The 12,790-nt window shown below is 31.6% G+C and overlaps 1 protein-coding gene across 1 annotated transcript; it reads left to right on the plus strand.

Moving 5' to 3' along the window:
* The first annotated feature begins 4,050 nt into the window (after window positions 1–4,050).
* On the plus strand, window positions 4,051–5,786 carry LOC100242035 (transcription factor MYB54). The gene is made up of 2 exons (XM_002274170.2): window positions 4,051–4,380; window positions 4,681–5,786. The coding sequence occupies exons 1-2, from the start codon at window positions 4,185–4,187 to the stop codon at window positions 5,433–5,435; spliced, it is 951 nt and encodes a 316-aa protein (XP_002274206.2). The 5' UTR covers window positions 4,051–4,184; the 3' UTR covers window positions 5,436–5,786.
* The last annotated feature ends 7,004 nt before the right edge of the window (window positions 5,787–12,790 follow it).

Raw genomic sequence — 12,790 nt, forward strand, 5'->3', positions numbered from 1 at the left:
ACTGCAGAAGAGGGGCTTAATTAATATCAGTAGTAAAAGCTGAGGGGATGCCATTGAAGATGGTAGTGGGTTTTGATGCTGAAAGTGTCTGTGTGTCTATATATATATATGCATATATATAATAGAAAGTTTGATGGTGGTTTTCAAGTGCTAGTTGATGTCACAACTCACAAAGGGGTGTGGTTGGGAAAAGAATGGGTTATCTAGAAATAGTGAAGATGAGCAGAGTATATTTCCACATATATATGTTGCTTAAATGGACTTGCTTTTGGTAGGGTAGGCTGAGGTTAATTTTTGTTTTTGAAAGTTTTCATGAAGAGAAGACAAAAAGGCAAAGTGCACAACTGCACATCCATGGAGAATATACTCTGTTATCACCTTTTTCTTTTCCTTTTCCTTTTCCTTGCCCCCATATTTATTTATTTTTGGGAGAGGAGTTACTTGACTTTAATGCTTCATGATTGGATTTAGAAAGGTATCTTCATCCCCCTGAAACTCTCTTTACCACAAAACTGCAACAACTAGGATGGAATTTGCAACCCACTTAATATCTATATACAAATTAAGTCATGGGAGGAACTGATTAAGTAAAAATATATCTATTTTTTACCCCTATAACAAGAAAATTTACTTATTTTTTTCTCCTTTTTATTTATTTATTATTTAAGGGTGATGTTTTTTTTTTTATCTGCAATCTGAATAGATATATCTCAAATGTTTTATTATCATTTGTGTTTTTAATTAATTCTTATTAATTGCAAATATTTTATCTAATTAAACATAAAAGAAAAATTAAATTTTTTTACTTTTATCTAAAAGTTGAAATCTATTAAATAATTATTTTTTGTATAAGTTTTTATTCATATTTCGTACAAATTGAACAAAACAAACACTTGTTTTTAAAAATAAATAAATAAATAGAGCTTAAAACTAAATACCATGTAAGAGTATTAAATATTAAGTTATTTGTTTTTTAGAAGATGTTTGTTTTTTTAGTTTTTTTTGTTGAAAACAGTTTATTTTCAAAATTTAAGTAATTTTTTCTACTTTTTTTTTATGACTAATTATAAATTTTTGACTGAATAAAAAATGTCAAAATATTTGATTTTTTTTAAATGAAAAAAATAACATATTGCTTTTTTTTTTTTTTTTTTACTTTTTAATACTTAATAGAAATAAAATATTACAAAAACAAACAATTTAATATTTAACACTTTTAAGCACTATATAGTTTTAAGTTCTATTTAAAATTAAGTAAAAAAAAAAAATACCGTCTTAATATTTTATTTTTATTAAGTATTAAGAAATATCAATAAACTTACTTTTACTATTAAAAAAATGCTAAATATTTCATCTTTTTCTATTCAATAATTTTTTTTTAAAAAAAAAGTAATAAGTTAAAAAAAAAATGATTTGAAATCTAAAAAGCAAATTGTTTTAAACAAAAAGTTAAATAAAAACAAACACTTTTAGTTGTTATATATTCATGCATGTTAACTAGCACAAGAGATTAGAAGCTCAACATCTTAGTGGAGAACAGATTTACTAGCTAATTTAGCTTTTGTAAAAAAAAAAAAAAAAATCATCTTTAAGCAAAGAGAGAAAAGAAAAAAAAAGAAAAAAGAAAAAAAAGGAGGATGAAGAAGACTAGAAAAGCTTTTCTTGGTTTTCCATCTAGAACCCCTTTCATGACATGCCACATTCACCTATATTCAGACATCCATGTTGAAATTTTAACAACATTACTTGTTAGAGCAGACATTGCTTTTCAACCATGCATCAAATAGCTAGTAATTCATATATATATATGTACACATCTGTTTCAGGTCATTTTCAGCAGCCCTCTCTCTTTCTCCATAAAGAAGAAGACCAGATTTTTACATTTTGATGTAAACTTTCCCACTTTAAGATGGCATCTCTATGAAGTAATGTTTTAAGTACGGAATCTTGAAGAAATGGTAAAAGCAATTTACCAATTATCATATATTTAAAATGTTAAATTATTGCTGTATGTTGCCAAGAGTCAATCATACAGTGATATGTTGCTGAAAATGATATTGATTTCTAAGCATCAGATGTTGAACATAAATATATTATAATGATCGGTCTTACAACAATCCATTATACTCGGGTTTCTCCAATTTGTGCAAATTTGTCCACCAAAATTAATCCGGCATAAGTGACCATGAATTTCCCTTTCAACACAATCCAAGCCAACCAAGATCTTGGGCTATCAGTTCTTGAATATTTTTTGAGTTGCTGCCCTATTGTCCGTATGATTTTATGTACAAGTCTCCAGTACCATGATAGAATCAAACCCTTTAAAGAAAGTGGAAATTTTAATGCAACAATATGCTAAAATGCTTTCTTAAAATGTTCAAAATTACGGAAGAATATGGTTTTCATAGGAGCAATAAGGTCTGATAAGATCACAATGTGATACCGGTTATTTTGGTTCTTTTGAAGCTTTACTGCTCTTGTCACCTGTTTCCCAATTCCTTAATCAACATATTGAAATCAAAATCCACCAAAATATACTGTGAACTATCAGCAAAAGAAGTGCCTCAGATGTCATAAGAAGTCTATACATATAACTTAGCAATTGCAAGAAAAGTTATACCAAAGAAGGGTCTTGGGGTGGGTCATATTCCACCATTATTGAACAATTCTTTATTTGAATTTTTTTTTTTTCTTTTCACCTTGTTCTTTAGGAAGAGATGATAACAATGACTGCATAATACTAATGTTGTTGGTTAAGGATAAGCTGTGTTAAACTAATTTAGTTGGAAGGACAGAAGCTGAGAGTCAGATTTCTTGGGGTGTAAAATCTCAATCAGTCAAGAAAGCATTTTATTAACCTTCTTTTGTTTGACTTTACATCCACATGAATGTTGAGAAATGAAGACACAACATCTTCTTGGAGTTTCTTCTACCCATGATGCCGTGCTTAAACAACAACTACTCTCCTGTTAGATTTAACCAAGCACCTTTTTCATATTTAGGAACTGATAGCTACATCATCTTTGTTTTTTTATTATTTTTCCACCCCTTGAAATTGAGTACTAATAAGCCTTTGTTTATCATTAATTACACATTAACTTTTCTAAAAATAGGTAAAAGAATATGGCTTATCATTTTGAAACAGCATATGTTCATGTGTTGATAAATCTGAAGTTCTGAATAGGGACAAGGTATGAGATTCAAAGTGAAAAAAAATAATTAGTAGATGGGAACATGTTTCGACTTGTTTTTACAATCCATGCGATTACAAGTTGAATGATTCGCGGTTTGAATTAATCAGAAAATGATATGTATGTTTAATCACATGTATTTCTATATATATAATCTTTACCCAGCTGAACCTAGCACTTGTTGCAGTCTGTTCATCCAGCCTTTCTTGTTATGAATGGGCATTCTGTTTGGCCTGAAAAAGGATGATAGTTCCATTAACTCAGAGTGCAGCAGGTGTTGACATGTAACTCGGGCCTCAACTCCCCACATATGCATATATGTGTACATAAATGAAAGCAACATACCATATGGTTTTTAATTAAAAGACTTACCATAGTTATATATATGCACGTATTGAAGTAACATTATTGTCATTCGATCCGTCCAATCAGGTTTGACAGCAACCAGTTTACCAACTCCCATCTTACACAAATCAATAAGCTATCCCCATTTCATTACCCTAATAAACTGCACTGAAACAAAAAAACTTCCAAATTTACAAAGGCATTAATGAAGAACATATATGGCATGAAATGGCCTGGATAAAGCTATCACATGGAATAAGCTCACCATTTGGATTAACCATATATAGAACCATAGATATATATGGTGTACCAGTGAAAGGGAGAGGGAGAAGGCCGGGAGAGAGAGAGAGAGAGAGAGTTGTTAAGGAAGTTAGGAGAATAGGTGAGAATTTATTTGGAAATTTGAAGGTCCAATGGAAGTACACGAAAGGGTTAATTATATACATATAAAAACCATATGTTACGTGCGAAGTACATGTATATAAGCGCAAAATGTCGTGTAAAACCAACAAAAGGGACTTTTCATCCAATACCCTAAAGACTCAGACCAACCCACTTCCTTATCTATCTCACTGTACTTGTATTCATTCCTCTTAGTCTTGTTTCTTCTTCTTTCTTCTTCTCTCAATAATATCATTATTTGATCATATGCCACAAGCTATGCAGTTCGGTGCCTGGAGTCTCTCTCCGATGGAGGATTCTGCCGGCGGTAGCAGCGATGATGGGAGGAATTGCCAAAGAGGACACTGGAGGCCTGCTGAAGATGAGAAACTCCGGCAACTCGTCGACCAGTATGGGCCCCATAATTGGAATTCCATTGCAGATAAGCTTGAGGGAAGATCAGGTAGTTAGTAATTAATTATCACACCATCTTCTATCTTCAATCTTCAATTTCATATGTATTCTTACTTGATTTTTCTAGGATCAACCCAATAGGTCTCTTAGCCTCCCAGCAATTTGGATCCTGATCAAATTTGTTTTATCAATAATTAAATTCTATTTTCTTACTGGATGAACTCAAGCATGGCAATCTTCCATACCTTCAAATTGTCTCAAAATTTGGTAGCTTGTCCTATACCTGACATGGACTCTATTACTCATGTTCTAAGAAATGGGGTTTTCACATTTTCCTTTTTCTCTGTAGGGAAAAGTTGCAGACTAAGATGGTTTAACCAACTTGATCCCAGAATTAATCGAAAACCATTTACGGAAGAAGAGGAAGAGAGGCTCCTTGCAGCTCATCGGATTCATGGAAACAAGTGGTCTCTGATAGCTCGCCTATTTCCCGGTAGAACCGACAACGCTGTGAAGAATCACTACCATGTTATCATGGCAAGAAGACATAGAGAAAGGTTGAGGCAGTGCAGTAAGAGAAGTTGCCAAGATCATCCTAATGACTCCAACACAAACCCTAGTAGCTTTTTCTTGAAGTTCTCCAGGCCCCAGCTAGAGTATAACACTAAATTAGGGTTTCCGGATTTCCAAAACCATGAAAGAAACGGAATCTTCCCAGTTTCATTCTCGAAGTCATTGCCTTCATGGACACACAGTGGATCAACGAATAATCCAAATTCACTGAGGCTTGATAAGATTTTTGGTGCAAGTTCTTCTTCCTGTTCGAAAGAGCCATCACACAACGGTTTAGATCAATCTCTTAGCTCTTACTATTCTAACTCTTCCAGCTATGGCAGTTACAGGAATTTAAGTTCACTAGGGATGCCTTACCTTGGCGATGATCGGGGAATCCATGGAGCGATGAAGAACAAGTTAGTGAAACTCAGTGATAATTCAACAACATTTCCCAAGTTGCGAATAATTACTGAGCAAAAGCAAGAAGAATCAATCAAGAGCACGGATGTTCCCTTCATCGATTTTCTTGGTGTTGGAAGCTCTTCTTAGTTAGGGGAACTCATGATCTTCATGACTTAGTAGTTCTTTTGGTCAGCTGGTATAATCTTAGACCTTTAGCTCTTCTCATTTTCGTATACATGTAGCTGCCTATGTCCTTTAAATTTAAGGTTGGTTAACTGGAATTTTAGGAATAACACCCAGAGGTGTCTCCAACATTCCTTTGTGGTCATACATATATATATCATTAGAGCTGCAATATTAATGTTTAATTTAATTACGGTTTAATCACGAAGCTCTGTTTGTTTCTTTGTTTTAATTCCTTCATCTGAAGAGTATGTAATGACTGAGATGCTAAATTTTGTTCTATGTATGCCAGTGATTAATTAAGTTGTTTCTGTTCATGGCGGCTCGTAGTACAGAACATCATGCCATATGTTTAATGATAAAGGATTTATTACAATAAAACAAATTTTGTGTTTTCATAGTTGAGGCCTTAGGGCAAGCTTTCCATCCTTTATAGGTGACATGCAAGTTCATTTGATAATTGGTCCTAAAATTTGATAGCTGACATGTTCCATTTTGTGATCAAGCGATGACGGGTTCGTCATTGGTCTGGTCTATTGGTGATGTTAAAAACATTCCCATGCTTCCAAAAATGAGCTAATCAACAAACAATTCCAGGGTTTATGATCAAGGTTAAGTCAAAAAATCTTTCAGAAGAACAATGTTTTATACATAGTAATTGTTCTATTTGCAATAATGGAATTGACACATGCATGCAGTATCCTGCACACTTGTCTGGGCAGATGGAAACACCATGAATATCAAAGGTATTCAGTGCATTATTAGCATCTGGATCGAAGTTTCAGAACTCTGAAAGAAGAAGTTCGCTATGGGGTGCATCAAGTAACAAAGAAGTTTAATAATAGGCATGTTACATACTCCTTTGAAGATTTCCAAATGGCACAGTACATATTCCTCTTGGGGTTTGAGTTGGTAAACCTCAGACCTATTTTCAACTGGATCAAATCCAGTGGACATTGATTTAACTAGAGAGTAAACCACCATTTCAACCAAATACCATTCAGAGCTCCATCCAAGTACTGGTCCTTATATATATATAGATTGGTGGATTATGGAGTCCCAGGGGTTGAATATTGTCAAGGTTGGCATGAGAATTAATGAAGCCTTGTCGAATTTAAAATATCAATCCATGTCGGCAACTTTGACAGTTTCTACTAGGATCCATGCTTTTGACAGAAATTCAAATACGAGCGGATATGTTGGAAAATCACAGAGATACGCACATAAATTCAAAGATGAGTACTTGAGAAGTGGGTACACCACTACACCTGGAGAGCCCATTTCTCACCTGAGAGAACCCTCTATACACTTTTCAACCAAGTCCTCCTCCTCTAGTTGTTCCTCTCTCTAGTAATTTCTCATTAGACTTTCAAGAGAGGAGGACTTTATTAACACTATTAATTGCATGCATCTCAATTTTCCATTATATATATATATATATATTCCATATGCGTTGTACTCTAAAGACTATTAGTGACCACTCTTACGTAATGGGCTTGGTTGTATATTCATGCCCTAAGACCTACTTCAAGGGTATAACACTCATTTCACATCTCAAATCCAAAGACTTTAAGTGAAAACAAATCAAGCAATTATCCAGCGTTTTGATATAAAATTTTTATTACTTATTTTATATCCTTATTTTGCTACTTTATTTTAACCATCATCAATCGGTCAATTTAGAGTGCATTTGAGAGTGATTTTAGAAAGCGTTTCTAGTATTTCTAATACTTGAATGATCAAAATTTTTAAGTATTAAAAATATTAAAAACGCTTCCTATAATCACTACCAAATAGACTTTTAATCTATAACAAATTATTGGATACAATTTCAGCTATAAATTCATAATCTTCAAATTAATTAACATTTTAACTATACCTATTTACAACATCTTATGAGGACCTACGACCTATCTTAATTATCAATAAAACTTATGCATGTATTTTCAAATATTAAAAAGAAATGGCAAATTAAAATTGCATTTTCCAAGAGATGAATGGCTTTTTAAAATTTGAGAAGCAACTAGAATATGATCACAAACTCAATTAAAATGAAAATTTCCTATCTAAGATCATGCGGAACCACCATTAACTTCACGTTAAACTTTAAGGTACATAGGGTGTAACCCTCCTTTTGAACCCCAATATTGATTGTGTAGGAACTTCCTATTCCACAGGGACAAAAAATAGAAAAATAAAAAGCCCTTTGCTCCCCAAATATTCATTTTAAATTTCATTTCAAAAGAAAACTCTTTGCATTTCCCTTTCAATTTTTAAGAGTGTGTTTAAAAAAGAATGTCCATTCATTTACCTTAAAAAAGCAAATCAATTTCTTCCATATATTTTCATAATAATTGTTACAAGTGTCTTATATTCTTACTATAACGACCTACTTTTGACCATGTAAATATTGTTCATTTTGGATCCAAAAAGCCTTTATAACTTTAAAATATGTCTACAAAATTAAGAAGAGTGTATACATATATAACTTTAGAAACTTTTTTTTCAAATTCGATGTGAGATATCACATCACCCCTCTTCCATGCAAACATAATGTCATTTTTGTATCCCATGGGATTGTAGGGCTAAACAGACAAATGTCTTTCATAGGGTCAAACAAACCTTCACACTAGGGTTGATGATTGATTGATACTATTTGTAATGACCCGTTCCCAACTATGTAGATATTATTTACTTTGAATCCAAATGACTCTTATGACTTTAAAACACATTTACAAGGTTAAGAGAAATATATATATATATATATATATATATATATAGTTTTAAAAACTTTTTCGCGTATCCAATGTGAGATACAAACAACTTCAAATTTAAATAATTGAAACAATAATTAAATTTTAACATTTAAATAATGTTTAAAATTAAAAGTTTAAGCAAAAAAAAAAATTCCCTAATAAAGACAAAGTCACATCCTAACCATCATTTCTCGCCCGAACTGAGAGTAATTGAAAAAAAATGTCAACAGAATAATAAGAAATATTAATACAATTTCATAAATAAAAAAAGTTTCAATTATGATTACAAATAAAAAATACAACGTTTAATTTTTTCATAAATTTTTTTCAATTCAAACATGTTAAAACATCCAAAACTTTTCAACCAAATATTTTCATATTTAAGTTAATAATAGTTTCATATCAAATCCAAATAAAATGTAATCTAAATATTTTTACTTTGGTTATCAAATAACAAATAGTACCAATTAGTTGAGATTTTACAAATGAGTGGCTAGCCTCAAATTTGTTCATTTTAAGGTGAATGAAACCAAACATTACAAATATTAGTAGCATCTGGCCAAACCTCTAGAGGTTGGGGTTCAAAACAATTATATTCCCTACTAATAAATGTAAAAATAAACTATTATATCTTATTGATTAAGGTAAAAAATTAAACATTTATAACCCGTTGAATAGGATAAAAAAAAGGGTTAATAATTATAACCCGTTGTCAAACACTTTGTTTCATTCCCTATCAAACAAACCCGAGCCAAATATGTTATTTCATTTATTCAAACTTACAAAAACATAATATTTTCATATATTTTAGTTATAAACAAAAGAAAATGTTTTCACATATTTTTCATGCAAAATATATTTGATCTATACATAGAAACAAAAATAACATTTTACATAATTCAAAATAACATATAAAAAGATATCGTCTTCTTTTAGAAAATTTGTATTAATTTTCCTAGCCTTGTAGAAGCACTCAAAAGCATGAGGAATTTAATCCTAAAGAACTACTCTTCATCTAAAATAACATAAGAAAATAATTATTACTATTAATTATTTATTTAAAAATTATGAATTGACAATCCTAATAATATCTTGTATTAATATTAATATTCTTAATTACAAACACTAATTTAAAACTCTTGCTCTTAAATCCAATACGAAGATATTTTTGTTTAAACTAAATCTCATAAAGAACCACTTCCATTTATTTAATAATAATTATTATAATTTTATTTTTCTCCTCATTTAAACTTAAACCAAGAGTCATCTATCCAAGCAACAATCCTAATTATGCTGTAATTTTATTTTTTATTTTTTTACATATTGTCTGTCCACATAACAATCATCATATTTACTTTATTGTTTCGCATACCATCATAACATAATATTTCATCTTCATTGAAGCCATTTTTTCTCATTATATTATTATAAATTATTTTCTGCAATTCTTTACAATCTAAACATTTCATCTCCACCACACACATTGCTTCTTTTTATTGTCTTTTTTTACCCCCAATGCATACAATCTTCCATCACATACACATAGTGTAACTTTTTTTCTTTCTTCCCCTATCTCACTCTCTTTTCCTATAACCAAGTTATACAAGCAAACACATTCTCACGTTCTCTCTTAATTCTTACATTTTAACATGTGTTATTTCCTTATATGTATTTTTTATTTAATAGATCTACTTGTTCAAATAACCTTTTTTTTTTTTTTTTTCTTAAGTACAATAACCCTATGCAAGTTATCCTTTATACTTCCTACTCCAACACCACATCATCTATTACACCATAGTTTTTTTCTTTCTTTCTTTCTTATCATATCCAATATCATAGTCACACACTTTTATTGTAACCATTTTTTTACTATTTTTTTCCACATCAAGATCTATGATTTCTTTTATTTTACTTATTTATTTTATTGTTTAGATCTATTTAACTGAATATTTGAAATTTCTTTATCTCCATTAATAAATCCTTCTGCATTAAAATATTTTCTATTTTTTTATTTAAAAATAGATAAATTAAACCTTAATCTAGATTTAGATTTTCTAAAATAATAATTAAATTCTTCAAAACTATTTAACAAATTTGAAATATTAATTTAAGGGTTAAAATTTTAGCTGAAGAAACCAATCTTCAAACCCTAAGCTTCAAAATCTTTAGCCCTATATTGCCTTAAATTCTCTGATATTTCTGATTCGTGCCCACTTGGTGTATCAGCTGATTCATGTCCAGCTGGTGCTCCTTGATTTAGGGAGTAATAAACAAAATTTATAACCTATTACACCATGAACTAGGGTAGCAAAGACAAAGCTACTATAGCATAGTGGTTCTAGGATCGTTCACTGGGATGAGTTTTCACTTCACAATTGATATTAATTCAAAGATGAATTGGTGCCTTTTCATTTCAAGGTTAGCTTTAAAAGAAAACATAAAGATGTTTGAATGAAAAAGGTTTGGTTTTAAACTAACCAAAAATAGTAACTGATTTTACTTACAAAGAAAATTGTTTCTTGGAGTTTAGATCACTAGGCTCAGGTTCCTTATACAAAAAGGGAGTTCCGGTCACTTGTTTCTTTTCCTCGCATTGGGGATTTAACATATAGTTATTTCCCGAACCGGTGTGGTACAGATGCTTCCCTTTAATGGGTTCAAACACTAAATCCCTCTCACTGATGCATCTTGCAATGACTCATACCTCTCACCTAGCACTTGCCATTCAAGGTGATCTTTAACCTTGGATTTCCCTTCAAAAGCTCGCAAGAGATAACTAATGGATGTCTCCTTGAAGTCCAAAAGCTTACCAAGTGTTGGTTATTCTAGAAAATCCTACCTTCAAACCACTTCTCAAAGGCTCACAAGAGGTAAACTAGTGCATCTCAATGGATGGAGATCACTTGCCTTACCAAGTGTTGGCCCAGGTGATTTAAAGGCGTTTTAAGTTAACTAAAAAGATAAAAAACCATTAATGGGTCACACTTTCTCTTCATTAAAAACTAAAACAACAAAACTTCCAATTTATGCATGTGGAAACTTACCCAGCTTTCTTTACTCCAATAGACAAAGAGCCTAGCCTCTCATCCTCTGAGGAAAAATCCTCAGAGTTTGATTGGCTATAAATAAAAAAAGAACGAGAAAACAAAAATATATATGAAAAGCAAAGCAAGTGCTCTGTATTTTACTTCATTGCAAAACTGTACAAAGGATGCGTCTCTGAGAACAAGCTCCCAAGATATTGATTGATATTCTAAAGAATATTACAAACTATATATAAGGGGTTTATTCACCCTTTTTCCAAACTTAATAACTAAGGAATCCTATAATTGGTGGGTTACAAGGAGAGTTTGGGGATTTAGACATCAAATATTTAAAGCAAAATATCTCAAAATGTCGGTCGGACATATCGGGAAGCTTCAAGAGAATATTGCGGCACTGTGCAAAATGGTTGCGAAACTCTCCGGATATGTGTGACCGGGGAAGTTGAAACGTTCTCCTCTTCCATCCAGCGTCAGAATTCCGGATGTGATACATCCGAGTGGAATGGCGGCGCAGCAAAATTCTGGATGTGAGACATCTGGGTGTAATGTCGGCGGAGCAGAATTTCGGATGTGAGACATCCGGGTGGAATGTGTGATGCCACACATCCCGCCGCCCTCCGATGGTGTGTCCGGACGCCCTGTCCGGATGATAGCATATCCTATCCGGATAGCTTTTCATTGCTTTGCCATGGATTCCAAAGAACTCTCCTCAATCTCGGATTGCTTTGGTGATCAAAAAGCTATCAAAACACCAAAACTTAACACAATTTGATTAGAATTGATTGCAAGGGTTCTTAATATGTTAATTGGGTTAAAATGTGATAATTACTACTCAAAAGTGTTTAAAAGAGTTAATTACAAGATATGAAATAGTACTTTTTGAGTAGTAATCAATTTCTAATCTTTGTGCAAAAAGTGTTTTTGTATAAAGAAGTCAAGGAATCCAATTTATACCTAGGGTTTTTAGTTTGAAAAAAACCTATCTACCCCTAAAATTTAGTTCAAGGTGTTACATCCTTTTCTCCTTAACAAAAGTTTAGTCCTCTAAACTTGACATACCTGAGTTTTGAAATAAATGTTGATGCTTTTATTTCATTTCTTCATTTAATTCCCAAGTAGCCTCTCAAATACTATGATTGCTCCATTAGACCTTTACCAACTTGATAATAGCATGAAGTAATATATTATCCATCGTATCTACAATCTAAATTAATACTTCTTCACGAGTTAGCAAAATCTAAATAGACTTTAATTCCATAACATGAGAGAGAGCAAAAACATATTTCTTAAAAGTCGATACATGGAATACATTATGAATTTTAGATAAGCTTGGGGGTAAGACTGCTTTATGCTAGGAATACTTGGATTTCTCTATTTCTTGGCCTCAGATCATGTAGGGTGCATGCATCTATCTTAGGCTTTTTCTAAATCTAACGCAATAAAAACTGTGAAACCAAGGTTTGGTTAATCTTTATTTTGATGATAACAAAACAAGGTTTAGAACTAATGATCATATTTC

The sequence above is a fragment of the Vitis vinifera genome, chromosome 4 (assembly GCF_030704535.1).
Source record: "Vitis vinifera cultivar Pinot Noir 40024 chromosome 4, ASM3070453v1".
Classification (NCBI taxonomy): domain Eukaryota; kingdom Viridiplantae; phylum Streptophyta; class Magnoliopsida; order Vitales; family Vitaceae; genus Vitis; species Vitis vinifera.